Raw genomic sequence first — 18,902 nt, forward strand, 5'->3', positions numbered from 1 at the left:
ACATAATCAGTTCACAGTTCCACATGTCCAAAAGGAGTAGGAAGAAGAAAAGCTTATTAAATCCTACCCCTCCATCTGGTACTTTTACAATCAGTAACTGTTACATTTGTTCACTTCCTGCTTTCCTAATATAATTTAAGTTTTTTTAAATGTATTTTTTTATTTAATTAAACAAATATTTTCATTCATTTTCTACCGCTTTTTTGTTTTTAATTTTTATTATTTACATATTTTTTTAATAGTTTTATTTCATTTGAACATGCATCAGATTGCAATTGAATGCATCACATAATCAGTTCACAGTTCCACATGTCCAAAAGGAGTAGGAAGAAGCAAAGCTTATTAAATCCTACCCCTCCATCTGGTACTTTTACAATCAGTAACTGTTACTTTTGTTCACTTCCTGCTTTCTAATATAATTTAAGTTTTTTTTTATTATTTTTTTTTATTTAAAAATTATTATTTTTTTATTATTATTTTTTTTAATGGTTTAATTTCATTTGAACATGCATCAGATTACAATTGAATGCATCCCATAATCAGTTCACAGTTCCACATGTCCAAAAGGAGTAGGAAGAAGCAAAGCTTATTAAATCCTACCCCTCCATCTGGTACTTTTGCAATCAGTAACTGTTACATTTGTTCACTTCCTGCCTTTCAAAAATAATTTAAGTTTATTTTATTTTTTGAATTTAATGATTTTTTTTTTTTAATGGTTTTATTTCATTTGAAAATGCATCAGATTACAATTGAACGCATCACATAATCAGTTCACAGTTCCACATGTCCGAAAGGAGTAGGAAGAAGCAAATCTTATTAAATCCTACCCCTCCATCTGGTACTTTTACAATCAGTAACTTGTTACATTTGTTCACTTCCTGCTTTCCTAAGTTTGATTCCACATCCTGATGTTGATGAATTATGAATTAACCATGGACAAGACTGATTAATTGCGATGAAATATGTTCATGAATTGACAGCCTTATATATATATATATATGTATATATATATATATGTATATATATATATATATTCAGTATGTGTGTACGTCACTGAAAAGTTTGGAAATGATTTGAAGTGGTCTCATCTTTCACAAACGACACCAAAGTGATATTTTGCGTTGACTTTCTGTATCCACCGTATGTATACAGTACAACTCTAAGGGGCTAAGTCTTACAAATGTTGCATTTTGCTGCTAAACCCAAACATTTCATGTGAAAAAAAAATTATATTTGAACCCCCCCTCCCTCCCCCGAATCTGACTTACCGAGAAAGTGACCTTTTACCAAAAAGATGCATCAGCCTTTTTTTTTTTTAAATGTATATAGGCCCATTTATTTGCCCGTTAGACCATCTCCAGTCATTGAATAATTTGTTGCAGTAAAAGAGCAAAGCTCTCTGGCCCTCTCTCCCTCCCCCCACCCCCCCCCCACACTCAACCCGACTAGCTTTTCCTTTTTTTTTTTTTTTTTTCCCTTAAAACGCAATATGTCCACCACCTTCCCCATGGGGACAACAAACACAATTGTCCATCCCGCATTAGCTCACAAACATAACGTTACCAGTCATCCCCCCTCCCCCCCTTTCGATACAACCTATTCCTTTGTCATTCTAGTTTCTCCTTTACCGTAGATTAGCAACATTTATTTAAAAAAAAAACCTGAATCCATATGCCTGTTGGATTTCATTATTTCTCCCGATGATACTGACGCAAGTATCATATTGTATGCATAAGGACATTATTTCTCTGGTGCAATAAACATGTGCTGTGACCCATCGGAGCGCTTGATCTCGAACCTCACACACATGTTTATTACTGGCTGAAGCATGTTTCAAAAGTGTCACCTCTGTATTTTATCCGAAAAAAAAAAACGATTTGGTGTCACTCTCATCCTTGACAACCCCTCCCCTCTACTAAAGACAAGGAAATTTCACTTTTTTTTTTTTTTTTTTTACCTTTGCACAAATTCCACTCCTGCATATATTGGCGTTCTTTGCATGGCAGTCGGCGATGTCGCTGATTTGGGAAAAAAAAAATGGCAGCCATTGAGGGGCAGACACTTTTGCTGTGTTCCCTCTTTGTAATTTTTGGAGAAGTATGGGGTTGCCACTGAAAACATGCCATTTTTTTTATATTTTTGCTCCTTGTCACCAGATACGCATGAGATGCAGTGATCATCGCAGTTTGTGCTCATGTTTGTTACTTTTTTTTTTTTTTTTTTTTTTTTGTACAAATCCGGACTAATTGAATTAAAGTGACTTTGAACGCACCAAGTAGGGGACATAGAGTTAAAATAGTGAGACACTGCATCCTATGTGGGGTTTATCTGGGTTTGTTTTTTTCTATTTACGCTGTCTCTGTAGTGCCATTTCAATGTAATGTGCTGTTTTTTTGTGTCTTTGTTGTCTCTTTTTTTCCCTTGTTCCCCACTTCCCTTCCCCTACCCCCCCCTCCCCCACCCACCCCCCGGAGCAGCATTCTGTCCCGCACAGGCAGGAAGGAGAACCAGGAAGCTTCCAATTTGGCCGTGCCCATGACCATGTGTCTTTTTCCTGTGCCATTCCCACTCACCCCATCTCTAAGACCACAAGTCAGTTCCATCAACCCTACAGTTACTCGCTCCCTCCTTTACAGCGTTCTGCGCGATGCCCCGTCAGACCGCGGGGGGCAGGGGCAGCAGAGTCGGGACGCTCAGCTCTCAGAGTACCCCTCTCTGGACTATCAGGGCCTCTATGTGACCCTCGTGACCCTGCTTGACCTGGTGCCCCTGCTGCAGCACGGTCAGCATGGTGAGTCAAGGCCCCAGTGCAACACTGTTTGTCATCATCATCCTCCTCCTCCTCCTCCTCCTCCTCCTCCCCTCCACGAGCCCGTTTGGCCTGCATGAAGCCACTTCCTGCTTTTTTGGCCTTTTTTTGTAACGGGATGGAGAGAAGTCCCGCTGAGGATCTTGTGGGATGCATGGGGTGATTGGGAAGCACGCTGGATCCTGTCAACCTTATCGTTCATAAGCCATTGGATACGCCAGCCTCTTCTCTGCATCATATCCGACCGCATGTTTGTTATGTGCAGTGGGAGAATATAGTTATGATAAATTGGAAAAAACATACGCATACTGTAAGGCAAAGTTTGAATTTGTTACCACACCAGGGAATGATTACCACTGTTTTTTTTTTGTCTTATTTCTCATGAATATTTGACCACTTGTTAAAGATAACCGGAAAGCATGAAATCTCATCATGTTGACTAGAATGCAAACTTTAACTTTAGAAGTTTTTCAAAAAAGCTTGTTTTTTTTTTTCATTGCTGTACTGATAACTAATGTATTTTTTTTTTAGCTTTGCGGCTGCTTTACAGTATGTGAGTACTGTACGGACAGCTGATTGAATGAGTTGTCTGTGTATCTCTCTTGTCTCTTTTTTTTTTTTTTTTTTTGTTTTTTTTTGCCTCTCTCTCTCCCCTTTCTCACCAGATCTGGGCCAGTCCATATTTTACACAACAACTTGCCTTCTGCCATTTCTCAGTGACGACATTCTCAGCACTTTGCCCTATACTATGATCTCCACTTTAGCCACATTTCCCCCCTTCCTCCACAAAGACATCATTGAGTACCTGAGCACATCTTTCCTGCCTATGGCCATATGTAAGTATCACCCGTTTAAGGTACCTCGTTCATATGTCCACTGTAAGTGTAAGGGGACAAGCCGGGGTTGACCTAAGAAGGGCATCCGGTTTAAAAATGAAACCCAAACCTTTAATGATACCGACTCCGAAAGCCGAAAGTACTTAACAAAATGTTCAGTATAAGGTTAGTACCGGGCGGCACGGTGGATGAGTGGTTAGCGCGCAGACCTCACAGCTAGAAGACCAGGGTTCAATTCCACCCTCGGCCATCTCTCTCAAAATTAATTAATGAATGAATGTTCATATTTTTTTTCTATGACAAAGCCTGGCTGCACGGTGCTCGAGTGGTCAGTGTATAGGCCACACAGCTAGGAGACCCAAGTTCAATTCCACCCTCGGCCATCTCTGTGTACAGTTTGCATCTGGTTTTCTCCGGGGACTCCAGTTTTTCCTCCCACATTCCAAAAACATGCTAGGTTAATTAGCGATTCCAAATTGTCCATAGGTATGAATGTGAGTGTGAATGGTTGTTTGTCTATATGTGCCCTGTGATTGGCTGGCCACCAGTCCAGGGTGTACCCCGCCTCTCACCTGAAGACAGCTGGGATAAGCTCCAGCAACCCCCGCAACCCTTGTGAGGAAAAGCGGTAGAAAATGAATGAATGTTTTTTAAAAAAAATCTGTTTTGGGCTGCATGGTGTTTGAGTGGTTAGCGCGCAGGCCTCACAGCTAGGAGACCTGAGTTCAATTCCACTCTTGACCATCCCTGTGTGGAGTTTTGTGTGGGTTTTCTCCGGGTACTCCGGTTTCCTCCCACATTCCAAAAACATGCTAGGTTAATTAGCGACTCCAAATTGTCCATAGGTATGAATGTGAGTGTGAATGGTTGTTTGTCTATATGTGCCCTGTGATTGGCTGGCCACCAGTCCAGGGTGTACCCCGCCTCTTGCCTGGAGACAGCTGGGATAGGCTCCAGCACCCCCGCGACCCTCGTGAGGAACAGCGGTAGAAAATGAATGAATGAATGAATAAGGTTGGTACCCAAATGGCGCAAGACCGTTTTTTTTTTTTTTGGTGGTTAGCATATAGTCGCCCATACAGTCAGGAGTTCGGGTTCGATTCTCCGCTATGCATCCCAGTGTGTGTGTGTGGGTTTTCTCCAGGTACTCCGGAGAGTGGACAATTTGGAGTCGCTAATTAACCTAGCATGTTTTTTTTTGGAATGTGGGAGGAAACCGGAGTACCTGGAGAAAACCCACACATGCACGGGGAGAACATGCAAACTCCACACAGAGATGGCCGAGGGTGGAATTGAACCCTGGTCTCCTAGCTGTAATAGCAATAGCAATAATTAAACCGTAAACAATAACAAATGCGCCATTAGTCATATAAACAACAACGTTTTTCCTGTATTTTTATTTAATACCTTGGATCGATATTAGAGTGTTTAATGAATGAAAATGTGAAGAATATCAAAATGACTCTCTTATATTTTTCTATAGGCGGTCCTGAATGGAAAAAGTTTGTATGCAGGGCTGCTCAGTACAAAAAGCCTTAAGCAGCAAGTTGACATCAATAATAGAACAATATAAGTCAGATTGTATGAAATTGTAAAAAGCGCGATATATGAAGTCAACCCAGCGATGCTCTCCCTCTATGATTGTATTGAGTGTTGTCATGCAGTACCTGTGAACCCTGTGATTGACTGGCCACCAGTCCGAATCCAACCCAAAGTCATCATCTGGCATTGATCGCGGACAGGAAAAGCAGTAGAACCTGAATGAGATAAAAAAAAATGAGTAAAGTAGATGACAAACTTTAGATAAAACCTACGTACCTGAACAAAAATGACTTGTCTATGAAGTCTTCATCTGTTTCAACTGCAGTGGGGTCCACTCGCAGGGAGGGGGGCGTCCCGGCCTATGTTAATCTGTCTGCTTCGTCTATGCTCATGATTGCAATGCAGTACACATCAAATCCAGGTAAACGTACACATTTAATGCCCTTAATATGTTATTGCAAAATTGTTATTATTGGGACTCTTGGACAAAGATTTTAAAAAGGCGGAGCTAAGGTTTACTAATCAATTCATAGATGTGTCCCAATACTTTTGTCAATGTACTGCATTTAACCCCCTCACTCATTGGTGCTTTTTCTTTTTCTAGTGTATCACTGTCAATTGCTGGAGTGTCTGATGAAGCATAAACAGGAAGTGTGGAAGGTATTATTTAGAATTATAAAACAGTATAATATTCGTTTTTCTTAAAAGAGTTTAACGACAAATGCATTCATGAAAACACTACCATGTAGCTGTGCTAATTAAGTAGCTACAGTATCGCTAACATTAGCGTCACAGGGACAACTAAAAAACTAGAAAACAACTGCTACGCTAAATGAGCCCTAATGCTAATCCTAATCAAAGTTAGCACTGAAGCTAATACCGGAGCTTTAGCACCGTGTGGATTTTATCAAAATAACACCGCTTTTTAGAAAAATACAGTTGAATTAGTTGAGTAGGATCCTCATTTATTGACTTTTTAGCGTCACAATGAGAAACCGCCCAAAAAACAACAAAAAAAACTAGAAAACAACTGCTATGCTAAATGAGCCCTAATGCTAATCCTAGTCAAAGTTAGCACAGAAGCTAATACCGGAGCTTTAGCACCATGTGGATTTTATCAAAATAACACCGCTTTTTAGAAAAATACAGTTGAATTAGTTGAGTAGGATCCTCATTTATTGACTTTTTAGCGTCACAATGAGAAACCGCCCAAAAAACAACAAAAAAAACTAGAAAACAACTGCTATGCTAAATGAGCCCTAATCCTAATCAAAGTTAGCACAGAAGCTAATACCGGAGCTTTAGCACCGTGTGGATTTTATCAAAATAACACCGTTTTTTAGAAAAATACAGTTGAATTAGTTGAGTAGGATCCTCATTTATTGACTTTTTAGCGTCATAATGAGAAACCGCCCAAAAAACAACAAAAAAAACTAGAAAACAACTGCTATGCTAAATGAGCCCTAATGCTAATCCTAATCAAAGTTAGCACAGAAGCTAATACCGGCGCTTTAGCACCGTGTGGATTTTATCAAAATAACACCGCTTTTTAGAAAAATACAGTTGAATTAGTTGAGTAGGATCCTCATTTATTGACTTTTTAGCGTCACAATGAGAAACCGCCCAAAAAACAACAAAAAAACTAGAAAACAACTGCTATGCTAAATGAGCCCTAATCCTAATCAAAGTTAGCACAGAAGCTAATACCGGAGCTTTAGCACCGTGTGGATTTTATCAAAATAACACCGCTTTTTAGAAAAATACAGTTGAATTAGTTGAGTAGGATCCTCATTTATTGACTTTTTAGCGTCACAATGAGAAACCGCCCAAAAAACAACAAAAAAACTAGAAAACAACTGCTATGCTAAATGAGCCCTAATGCTAATCCTAATCAAAGTTAGCACAGAAGCTAATACTGGAGCTTTAGCACCATGTGGATTTTATCAAAATAACACCGCTTTTTAGAAAAATACAGTTGAATTAGTTGAGTAGGATCCTCATTTATTGACTTTTTAGCGTCACAGTGAGAAACCGCCCAAAAAACAACAAAAAAACTAGAAAACAACTGCTATGCTAAATGAGCCCTAATGCTAATCCTAATCAAAGTTAGCACAGAAGCTAATACCGGAGCTTTAGCACCGTGTGGATTTTATCAAAATAACACCGCTTTTTAGAAAAATACAGTTGAATTAGTTGAGTAGGATCCTCATTTATTGACTTTTTAGCGTCACAGTGAGAAACCGCCCAAAAAAGAACTAAAAAACTAGAAAACAACTGCTATGCTAAATGAGTCCTAATGCTAGCATCAAAGTTAGCACAAAAGCTAATATCGTAGCTTTAGCAACGTGTGGATTTGATCAAAATAACACCGCTTTTTAGAAAAATACAGTTGAGTTAGTTGAGTAGAATCCTCATTTATTGACTTTTTAATTATGTTGTTTTTGAAATTGTATCACTATCAATTGCTGGAGTGTCTGATGAAGCATAAACAGGAAGTGTGGCAGGTATTATTTAGAATTATAAAACAATATAACATTCATTTTTGTCTTAAAAGAGTTTAAACGACAAATGCATTCATGGAAACACTACCATGTAGCTGCGCTAATTAAGTAGCTACAGTATCGCTAACATTGGCATCACAGTGAGAAACTAAAAAACTAGAAAACAACTGCTATGCTAAATGAGCCCTAATGCTAATCCTAATCAAAGCACAGAAGCTAATAGCGTAGCTTTAGCACCATGTGGATTTTTTTGAAATTATATCACTGTCAATTGCTGGAGTGTCATTAGCGTCACAGCGAGAAACCCCACCAAAAAACAACTAAAAAACTAGAAAACAACTGCTATGCTAAATGAGCCCTAATGCTAGCATCAAAGTTAGCACAGAAGCTAATACTGTAGCTTTAGCAACATGTGGATTTTATAAAAAATAACACCACTTTTTAGAAAAATACAGTTAAATTAGTTGAGTAGGATCCTCATTTAGAATTCAAAAAAAGTACAACATTCGTTTTTGTCTTAAAAGAGTTTAACGACAAATGCATTACTGAAACTACTACCATGTAGCTGTGCTAATTAAGTAGCTAGAGTATCGCTAACATTAGCGTCACAGTGAGAAACCCCGCCAAAAAACAACTAAGAAACTAGAAAACAGCTGCTATGCTAAATGAGCCCTAATGCTAGCCTCAAAGTTAGCACAGAAGCATTAGCACCGTGTGGATTTTATCAAAATAACACCGCTTTTTAGAAAAATACAGTTGAATTAGTTGAGTAGGATCCTCATTTATTGACTTTTTAATTATGTTGTTTTTGAAATTTTGGGTTTTAATGACGTCAACGTCGAACAATGCCCTGATGTAGCCTAGCTAAAACCGCATGTACCTTTAAACACGAATAACTTCAGAGGACAATTTTGAAAAACAAAAAAAAGGCCTTAAATGTTTACATGTCAAAAATAAAAAGAAAGCATGTAGCTAAGCTAACAGTAGCTTTAAAAGTAGTCATTCTGCAAATGTAGCATGACGCAGCTAAAATGTGGAATGCTAGCACTGTTGCTCACATACTGTAACCATGCTAGTTTGTTATTATTAGGTCGTGCAAGTGTAGCGTTGCCATGTTTGCTGTGTGTAGGACCTTCTGTACGTCATATCCTACGGACCGTCCCAAGTCAAGCCTCCGGCGGTGCAGATGCTTTTTCATTACTGGCCCAACCTGAAGCCACCAGGAGCCATCAGCGAATACAGAGGGCTGCAGTACACTGGTGAGATATTCTTTCATCAGTTCAGTCAATCTATCTTCTGTACGTGTCCTTGAACTAACCAAAGCTCTCCATTTTTCAACCCCCACCCTGCGGAAAATTTATTCCTAACAGCCTGGAACCCCATTCACTGTCAACATATTGAGTGCCACAATGCCATCAATAAACCGGCTGTCAAGGTGACCTAAGTCAAGATGTCCTGTATTTCTATTTCTATTTCTATTTCTATTTCTATTTCTATTTCTATTTCTATTTCTATTTCTATTTCTATTAGGAGTGTGTGTGTTTTTTAATGGTTTTAGCCTAGCTTTGTTTTGTTGTTTACAAGCATGAACTTCACAGGGACTGCATGTTGCATGCTGCAGATTGTTCCAGCTTCACACATCAACCGTGTTTGCTTTTGTGAGCCCCACGCTAAATAAATCAGTGCACATCCAGGCAGCTGTAATGATATCAACATCTCTACTAGTTCGCACACACAAACAAACACCAGCTCGCTTTTATTTGCACGGCCTGCCTCCATGCAGCCATGATGTAGGAGTACGGACTGGGGGAAGGATTTCAATTACTAGAGGCTGTTGACGGTGGTGGTGTTGGTTGTGCTTAGTTGGAAGTAGTGACCCCACGCAGCCCTCAGGGATGGCGATACGGGGAACAGTAATTCATGCTGCACTATGCCAAGCACAGGTTGCAAGGGAGCAGAGTGCAGCATATGTAAGTAGTCATTCACATCAATACGTTTAGAGACTGCTTTTAATGTTATAGAACAGTGATTTTCAAGCACTGTGCGGCGGCACACTAGTGTACCTTGAGAAAACCGTCAGGTGTGCCGTGAGAAATTATCCAATATCACTTCTTATAATTAACATTTATTAATCATCATTTGCAAATATTATGTCAATAGTCATTATGTCAATAGTATACATGGACCCAAATATTCCAATTGCATTTGGTTTATTTGCTCAAACGGAAAGAATTGAACAGGGATGGAATATTCCTTTAACCAATCCGATTGAGGTATCTTGTACCCGCTCAAACGGAAAGTTGTCAGGGTGCGTTCTTCTTCATGGTTTTTTCTTCTTCTGTTGTTTATTGGCGGTTGGCAAGCAGCTTTCGTGTGCATTAGCGCCATCTGTGGAACAGAATCTAAACCCTTCTATACTTTATTCATAAGTCCAGTTTTATTAAAAAAATATATATATCTATATAAAACATGTCCTGAGTTTAATTATAAAATATTAGCAAGATTGAATTTGATCTTTTCCTGTTTAAATTGATCCCGGGTGCGTTCTTTCAGCGCATGCTCAGATATGACGTAACACGCAGATCCAGACGTTCTTCACTTTTAAAAATGGAGGCCAGCAATCGGCACTGGACTAACCAAAGTTGGTTTTTGATTCAAACTAAATTTCAAGACTGGATGAGACGAAAAACTGGCAATACGGAGTTATTCCAACAAGTGAAAGAATAACTCGGGGGAAGTCGGTATCACGTGATGTTGATGTTTACGTTTTACTGGGCATGCCCTATTGACTATTCTGGTTGATTTTCACACGGCGCATGTAGACAAGAGATTGGAATATTCCTTTCTATGGATACCATTGTTTCCCGAAAGGTGATTCGGAAAGAGAAAAAGTGGTGATGTAAAAACGTGGCTACTGTGGAGTGTCTGTGGTGTAAAGACTAGCATAGCAATGTAATATTGGTCCGTGTGGCAACACCTACCTTGTTCCTCCGATAGACTTATTGATGCACGTGTGAGGTCGTGGTGACATTTTGGAACATTTTTGGTTTTGTGGTGTGCCACAAGATTTTTCCAATGTAAAAAAACATGCCATGGCTCAAAAAAGGTTGAAAAACACTGTTATAGAAGACAATTAAAACCTGGATTTACTTCCTGGTCCAGTGTGAAAATGATACTGTTGTCGCATTTTGATGCAAATTAATAACATATTTTCTTCTCGCAGATGTGTATAGACCCCACTCTTTCTGTTGCCCTGGGAGACAAGCCACCTCCTCTTTACATATGCGAGGAGTGCAGCCAGCGTATAGCCGGGTACGCAACGCAAATCCTGACCTCTGCTTCATTAATCACATTCCTAACACGTCTTTCATTATTCCTGTATTTAACGAAAGGGAAAAAAAATCACTTACATAATTCCCTCGCCATCCGATGTCATTCATCTTATTTGAGTGCGTGGGTGATGAGTGTTGCCAGGATGTAAAGCGTTGTTTACACATCTCTTTTTTTTTTTTTTTTTTAGAGACCACGGCGAATGGCTTGTTGATGTGCTCTTGCCTCAAGGTGAGTATTCACAAACAAAACAGGGTTTCACATATATATTTGTTCATTTTAATACCTGGTAAAACTAAAGGTATATTTTTTTTCTACTTGTATGAGCGAATGTATTTTTGTTGTCATCATTATATTCATCCGAACAACGCTACCTTTAGTTGTGCAAGGCATTAAAATGAACAAGAAACTGTCACTCCTACATAAAGAACCTTGGTGTATATGGAAAAGGCTATCATATAAAATGCGTAGAATGTATTATATGTCCTTAGGGATGTCCGATAATTATCGTCCCGATATCTGCATAAAAATGCGATATCGGTATCAGATTTTTTTTCCCCGATCATGAAAAAAAATATTTAAAAAATGTGGTTATCACGCAGGTCTCACAGCTAGTATACCCAAGTTCAATTCCATCCTCGGCCAAATCTGTGTGGAGTTTGCATGTTCTCCCCGTGCATGCGTGGGTTTTCTCCGGGTATTCCGGTTTCCTCCCACATTCCAAAAACATGCTAGATTAATTAGCGACTCCAAATTGTCCATAGGTATGAATGTGAGTGTGAATGGTTGTTTGTCTATATGTGCCCTGTGATTGGCTGGCCACCAGTCCAGGGTGTACCCCCGCCTCTCAACCAAAGACAGCTGGGATAGGCTCCAGCACACCCGCGACGCTCATGAGGGAAAATCGGTACAAAATGAATGAATGAATGAAAAAAAATAATTTAAAAATGTGGTTAGAACGCAGGCCTCGCAGCTAGAATACCCAAGTTCAATTCCATCCTCGGCCAAATCTGTGTGGAGTTTGCATGTTCTCCCCGTGCATGCGTGGGTTTTCTCCGGGTACTCCGGTTTCCTCCCACATTCCAAAAACATGCTAGGTTAATTAGCGACTCCAAATTGTCCATAGGTATGAATGTGAGTGTGAATGGTTGTTTGTCTATATGTGCCCTGTGATTGGCTGGCCACCAGTCCAGGGTGAAACCCGCCTCTCGCCCAAATGAATGAATGTATACAACACATATGAGTTCATTCCTTTCCGGTATCGGAAAATGAGCGTTGCATAATCGGTTTTCGTCAAAAAAGCCAATATCGGACATCCCTAATTGTTCTTATTCATGATGATATATAATCGTTTTCTTAATTTGCCTTGCAGCTGAAATATCAGCCATTTGTCAAAAGAAGGTAAGCATTCAAATTACCCGTTACTCTCAAATTACTCGGGTCAAATATTGTTTAAAGGTCAATTTGCATTAGTTTTTGCTAAGCCCTACTGGGAACACGCCATTTTGTTTTTAGCTTTAATGCTAATGAATGTGTCTTCAATGTAGCACTTTTGGTTTGGTTCCCATTTTTCATGAGCTGAACTAAACAATCTATGCATACAAAATGCATCACCAAAGGCCAAATAGTGTTAGTGAGTATTTACTGAGGTGGCCACAATAAAAGGCCACTCCAAAATGTGCAGTATTTGGTGGTGTCAAGAGATGGGTTGGACTTTCTGCGAGTTGGTCATGTCTGTAACTGACTTGACTGATAGGATTTATTTTAAGATGTGTAGCAAAGCCTGTGCTTTGAAGTGGTGTGCGCTGGTGTGGGGTCCGAGGCAGTCCATGAGGAGGGAGGTTTGTCCTTCAAGGTCACCATTTGAGCTCCTCTTCTCTCAAAAGTGAAAGAAAAAAGAGAAAGAATAAAAATAGATATTTAGAGGTGACACATTCATGTTATAGAATTATTTAAAAAAGCAATTTTGCATAATAAGGGAGCATTGAAAGGACAAAAAGTCCAAAATTATTTATAATTATTCACATTTCCATTTTATCATGGAGTCATCCCTGAGGGTCTGATGCAGTAATGTGATACCTGGAATTTGATTGCAATTGATCTGCAGATTCTCATCAATCCAAGCAACGTCTTTGCGTTGTCAGGGGAAACGGGCAAAAACCCCCATCCGGATTTGTCCTGCAGATTTATTCCACATCCTCTCCCACATTTCCAGCAGGTTTTGCACCACTCATCCCTGAAAGTCCTTTCAACTCCCACCAGGATTTACACCGGAGCTTTCATTATTAATTGAGGCATCTTTCCTTCCGCTGTGAAGTCATCGCGTGTCACGCCGGCCACCCTGAACGCACCGTCCGCTTTAAAAAAAAATACAGTGAACATTTAGAAATGTAGCATCATGCTTGGATTGGAGCAGCTTTCTGAAAGATGGATGATTGAAGCAAAGACGTCAGCGTCCGAGAACAAATATGTTAATTTGATCGGGAAAACTGCATCTCTCTAATGGCACAAGATTAGAGCCTGATCAGATTAGGATGCTCCCCCCCCCCCCCCCCCGCCCCCCCCAACCCCGTGCCATGCTTTTTATTTTTAGAAACCTGAGACACTGCAGGGGACTCAAAAAGATCTATTTTTTAAATCCAGCACATGTGGAGAGATGGATGTTTGTCAACAAGCCGCATATGAAAAAAAGAATTATGATCTATGAGACTTTGGAAGAATCTCGTCGTGAGGTCTTTGAATGTAACATGATTGACAGGCAACAGAAATGTGCAGCGACTGAGTCCTTCCTCCGCTCACTTGGCCCCCTGTGTCGTCTCAGAACTGTAGCTCTCACGTCAGAAGGGCTGTGGTCACCTGCTTCTCGGCCGGTTGCTGCGGGCGCCATGGTAACCGGCCTGTCCGCTACTGCAAGCGTTGCCATGTCAACCACCACAGCAGCGAGGTGGGGGCTGCGGCGGAGACCCATCTGTACCAGACTTCTCCTCCTCCGATCAACACCCGGGAGTGCGGGGCAGAGGAGCTCGTTTGCACCGTGGAAGCCGTTATAAGGTGCATTCACATCTCATGGCATAGTGTTAATTGGTCATGGGAATGGTTTGATTTCATGTCAACATGCATCACATAAGCAGTTCACAGTTCCACATGTCCAAAAGGAGTAGGAAGAAGCAAAGCTTATTAAATCCTACCCCTCCATCTGGTACTTTTACAATCAATAACTGTTACATTTGTTCACTTCCTGCTTTCCTAATATAATTAAAGTTTTTTTTATTTTATGTTTTTAATTTAATGAATTTTTTTTTTTTCATTTTTTTTAATGGTTTTATTTCATTTGAACATGCATCAGATTACAATTGAATGCATCACATAATCAGTTCACAGTTCCACATGTCCAAAAGGAGTAGGAAGAAGCAAAGCTTATTAAATCCTACCCCTCCATCTGGTACTTTTACAATCAGTAACTGTTACATTTGTTCACTTCCTGCTTTCCTAATATAATTTAAGTTTTTTTTGTTTTATGTTTTTAATTTAATGAATTTTTTTTGTTTTTTATTTTATTTTATTTTTTTAATGGTTTTATTTCATTTGAACATGCATCAGATTACAATTGAATGCATCACATAATCAGTTCACAGTTCCACATGTCCAAAAGGAGTAGGAAGAAGTAAAGCTTATTAAATCCTACCCCTCCATCTGGTACTTTTACAATCAGTAACTATTACATTTGTTCACTTCCTGCTTTCCTAATATAATTTAATTTTTTTTTATTTTATGTTTTTAATTTAATGACATTTTTTTTGTTTTTTATTTTTTTTAATGGTTTTATTTCATTTGAACATGCATCAGATTACAATTGAATGCATCACATAATCAGTTCACAGTTCCACATGTCCAAAAGGAGTAGGAAGAAGCAAAGCTTATTAAATCCAACCCGTCCATCTGGTACTTTTACAATCAGTAACTGTTACATTTGTACACTTCCTGCTTTCCTAATATAGTTCAAGTTTTTTATTTTTTTTATTTTTTGTCACGTACCGAAGTACGAGGTGATGTGACTATACAATGACATAATGGGTACCATAGCAAATGATAAATGATTCAAGTTTGTTAGGCATTCGCTGGGGGGGTTAGTTTTTTTTTTTAGTTAAAATTTTTTTTTTATTTAATTACAATGACATAATGGGTACCATAGTAACTGTCAATTTATAAATGTTTCAAGTTTGTTAGGCATTCACTAACAAACTTGTTTTTTTTTTAGTTTTTTTTTTTAATTTTATTTTTTTTATCAGCAAGTTGAAGTATTTGTGATTTTAGAAATAAGGAGTTAGTATGTTCTCTGTAGGCGGCATTATGAATTATCCTTACTGACCTTTTTTGCAGTACATTTAGCCAGTGAAGATTGCTTTGTTGAATATTGAAATATTTCTGGCCACTTTATGTTTATAATATGAGGTTTCCAGCTCATATTTTCAATTATTGTGATCCCCAGAAATTTATTTTCTTTCACCCTAATTAGGTTTTATTTTAAGCAGTATCAGATATACCTGAATAGTATTTAATTGTATATTCAATTAAATTATTTTAGTTGTAGATTACAGTGTTATAGTGTTGTAAAGCCACATTTTTTATTATAATATGTATTTTGGTCAGATTATTATTATTATTAGTATTATATGTAAATGACAAAATATTTCAAACAGCTCCAGTATGATTCGGTTCTTTGCTTTTTTTTTTTTTTTTTTTTTTTTTACACCACTGCAATCTCCGACCACAATAGCAAACACATGCTAAATTGGATCTCATTAGATTGTTTACCCAATGTCCCTAATGGTGTGTGTAATGTGTTCAGGGAGTATATCTTTTATTACCCCGCTTCTCTCCAGCCTGCTCAAGGAGGCCGAAATCCATGCTGAGCAACGCGAGTTTGAGCTGAACAGACGTCGTCAGATGGGCTTGTCCTCCTCCCATCACTCTCTGGACAACATCGAGTTTGATAACAAGGAGGACGACCAGCACGACCAGCGTCTCCTCAGTCAGTTTGGCATCTGGTTTCTGGTGTGTACTGAAGCCCTGCTGCCGTGTCTGTCAATAACATGAGATAAGGATATGCACATATGTCACATGACCGCCTTATCAGGTGCTATATGGCTTACCGTTCTCTCGCTTCTCTGAACTTGACTTAGGTGAGTCTGTGTACCCCCAATGAGAACACGCCCACCGAGAGTCTGGCCCGGCTGGTCAGCATGGTCTTCCAGTGGTTTCACTCCACGGCCTACATGATGGATGATGAAGTCGGGAGTCTGGTGGAGAAGCTGAAGCCGCAGTTTGTCACCAAGTGGTTGAAGACAGTGTGCGAAGTGCGCTTTGACGTCATGGTCATGTGTCTCCTGCCCAAACCTGTGGAGTTTGCCAGGGTAAAGTCACGCAAAAAAAAATATCTCCATTAAGTTATGTAATTATTTAAAACTATGTGTGTTCATATTATAACACAAACGGGAAACAATTATTTGGGCCCAATAGATGTAGTAGAATGCTCAGTTTGTATTATTTATAAGGCTGTCAAACGATTCAAAGGTTTAATCAGATTAATCGTGATTTCAAAATTAATTAATCATAATTAATCACCATTCATTCACATATTATAAATGACGGGATTGCATATATTTGTATGTATTAAGAGCTCCAAATGAGCGGCACGGCGGTCAAGTGGTAAGCGCGCAGACCTCACAGCTAAGAGACAAGGGTTCAATTCCAATCTCGGCCATCTCTGTGTGGCGTTTGCATGTTCTCCCCGTGCATGCGTGGGTTTTCTCCGGGTACTCCGGTTTCCTCCCACATTCCAAAAACATGCTAGGTTAATTGGCGACTCCAAATTGTCCATAGGTATGAATGTGAGTGTGAATGGTTGTTTGTCTATATGTGCCCTGTGATTGGCTGGCAACCAGTCCCGCCTCTCGCCCATAGACAGCTGGAATAGGCTCCAGCAACACCGTGAGGAAAAGCGGTAGAAAATGAATGAATGAATGGGAAACAATTATTCGGGCCCAATAGATGTAGTAGAATGCTGAGTTTGTATTATTTATAAGGCTGTCAAATGATTCAAAGGTTTAATCAGATTAATCGTGATTTCAAAATTAATTAATCATAATTAATCACCATTCATTCACATATTATAAATGATGGGATTGCATATATTTGTATGTATTAAGAGCTCCAAATGGGCGGCACGGCGGTCAAGTGGTAAGCGCGCAGACCTCACAGCTAAGAGACAAGGGTTCAATTCCACCCTCGGCCCAACCTCATTCATTTTCTACCGCTTCTCCTCACAAGGGTCGCGGGGGGGGGGGGTGGGGGGTGCTGGAGCCTATCCCAGCTGTCTTCAGGCGAGAGGCGGGGTACACCCTGGACTGCTGGCCAGCCAATCACAGGGCACATATAGACAAACAACCATTCACACTCACATTCATACCTAATTAACCTAGCATGTTTTTGGAATGTGGGAGGAAAACCGGAGTACCCGGAAAAAACCCACGCAATGCACGGGGAGAACATGCAAACTCCACACAGAGGGTGGAATCGAACCTTGGTCTCCTTGCTGTGAGGTCTGCGCGCTAACCACTTGATCACCGTGTCGCCGAAAATGTAACATAATTAATTAAATAAATGTGTTATCGCTGTTAATGGGTTATTTTTGACAGCCCTAATAATTTAACAATTTTCTAATGACAGAAAGGTCTAAAAATATATTAATTCCAATATATTAAAAAATGTATTGCATACCTGTACAAATATGATACTTTTGAGTAGCAGTCCAGTGATACTGGACAAGAAGACTGTTTGGCACTAATGAAGTCTTTGCACATATTTCTTCAGGTTGGAGGCTATTGGGACAAATCCTGTAGCACCGTGACCCAGCTGAAGGAGGGTCTGAACCGTATTCTGTGTCTGATCCCTTACAACGTCATCAGCCAACCACTGTGGGAGTGCTTCATGCCCGAGTGGCTGGAAGCCATCCGCACTGAGGTGCCCGACCACCAACTCAAGGAGTTCCGGGAAGTCCTCAGGTACACATCCAAGCATCATTCAAGTACCCAAGTACATATTTTTAGAAGGCTGTCATCCTTTGAATCCATGACAATATTGTCCTAGTTTAGTCAAAGTGGGGCAGTCCATAAATAAACTTGCCAAGAAACACAATATGGTCAGAATGTGAGACATCTTGCAACTGCTAACTCTATATGTGTTTTGAGGTCTAATCTATGGTCTAATCCAGGGGTCTCAAACACGCGGCCCGCGGGCCAAATGTGGCCCACGCAAGTTTGATATGGATGCTGTATGGTATCATGTACCCAGAAAAAAATATTACGTTTGATTAATGTTCATGTTAAAGGTTAAATAACTGTTAATAGTTATCCTCCCTATCCGTGTGGAAGTGGTAAGTTTTTGGCTATTTAAGTTTAAAGGAAATAACTTGAAGGCTTTTATCTATGTTTTATCAGAGCTTTTCTTGTAGAAAATTGGAACCAAAGCAAAGTTTTTTTAATTTTTTTTAATAAATTAGTTTTTTTGGGGGGGGTTTGAAAACCTGAATTGAGTGAAAATTGAGTTTGAGACACCTGGTGTAATCTGTGGTCTAATCTATGCTCATCCATTGGAGTCGCTAATTAACCTAGCATGTTTTTGGAATGTGGGAGGAAACCGGAGTACCCGGAGAAAACCCACGCATGCACAGGGAGAACATGCAAACTCAAATTCAGGTCTCCTAGCTGTGTGGCCTGCGCGCTAACCACTTGGTCACCATGCAGCCAAACTCAGGCTTTGTCATAGAAAAAATATGGCAATTGCTCCTTCATTTTCCCTTTCTAACATTCATTCACTCAATTT

At 39.6% G+C, this 18,902-nt stretch overlaps 1 protein-coding gene across 6 annotated transcripts in view; it reads left to right on the forward strand.

Moving 5' to 3' along the window:
* unc79 (unc-79 homolog, NALCN channel complex subunit) overlaps window positions 1-18,902 on the forward strand; it is a 64,365-nt gene that overhangs the window by 8,752 nt on the left and 36,711 nt on the right. For 3 of the 6 annotated variants that reach the window (XM_078796226.1, XM_078796229.1, XM_078796228.1), the window contains exons 1-3: window positions 15,820-16,073; window positions 16,202-16,432; window positions 17,892-18,082. In XM_078796226.1, coding sequence (XP_078652352.1) covers window positions 15,837-16,073; window positions 16,202-16,432; window positions 17,892-18,082 — 659 coding nt within the window. In that variant the 5' untranslated portion in view covers window positions 15,820-15,836. Of the gene's footprint in view, window positions 1-2,477; window positions 2,792-3,474; window positions 3,646-5,512; window positions 5,609-5,791; window positions 5,848-8,817; window positions 8,948-9,058; window positions 9,124-10,911; window positions 11,001-11,208; window positions 11,250-12,390; window positions 12,420-13,728; window positions 14,070-15,818; window positions 16,074-16,201; window positions 16,433-17,891; window positions 18,083-18,902 lie in introns of those variants that run through there. The other 3 variants (XM_078796231.1, XM_078796230.1, XM_078796227.1) reach the window with 3 other exon arrangements.

The sequence above is a fragment of the Doryrhamphus excisus genome, linkage group LG14, assembly GCF_037039965.1.
Source record: "Doryrhamphus excisus strain RoL-2023G ecotype Guam linkage group LG14, RoL_Dexc_Guam_v1.1, whole genome shotgun sequence".
Taxonomy (NCBI): domain Eukaryota; kingdom Metazoa; phylum Chordata; class Actinopteri; order Syngnathiformes; family Syngnathidae; genus Doryrhamphus; species Doryrhamphus excisus.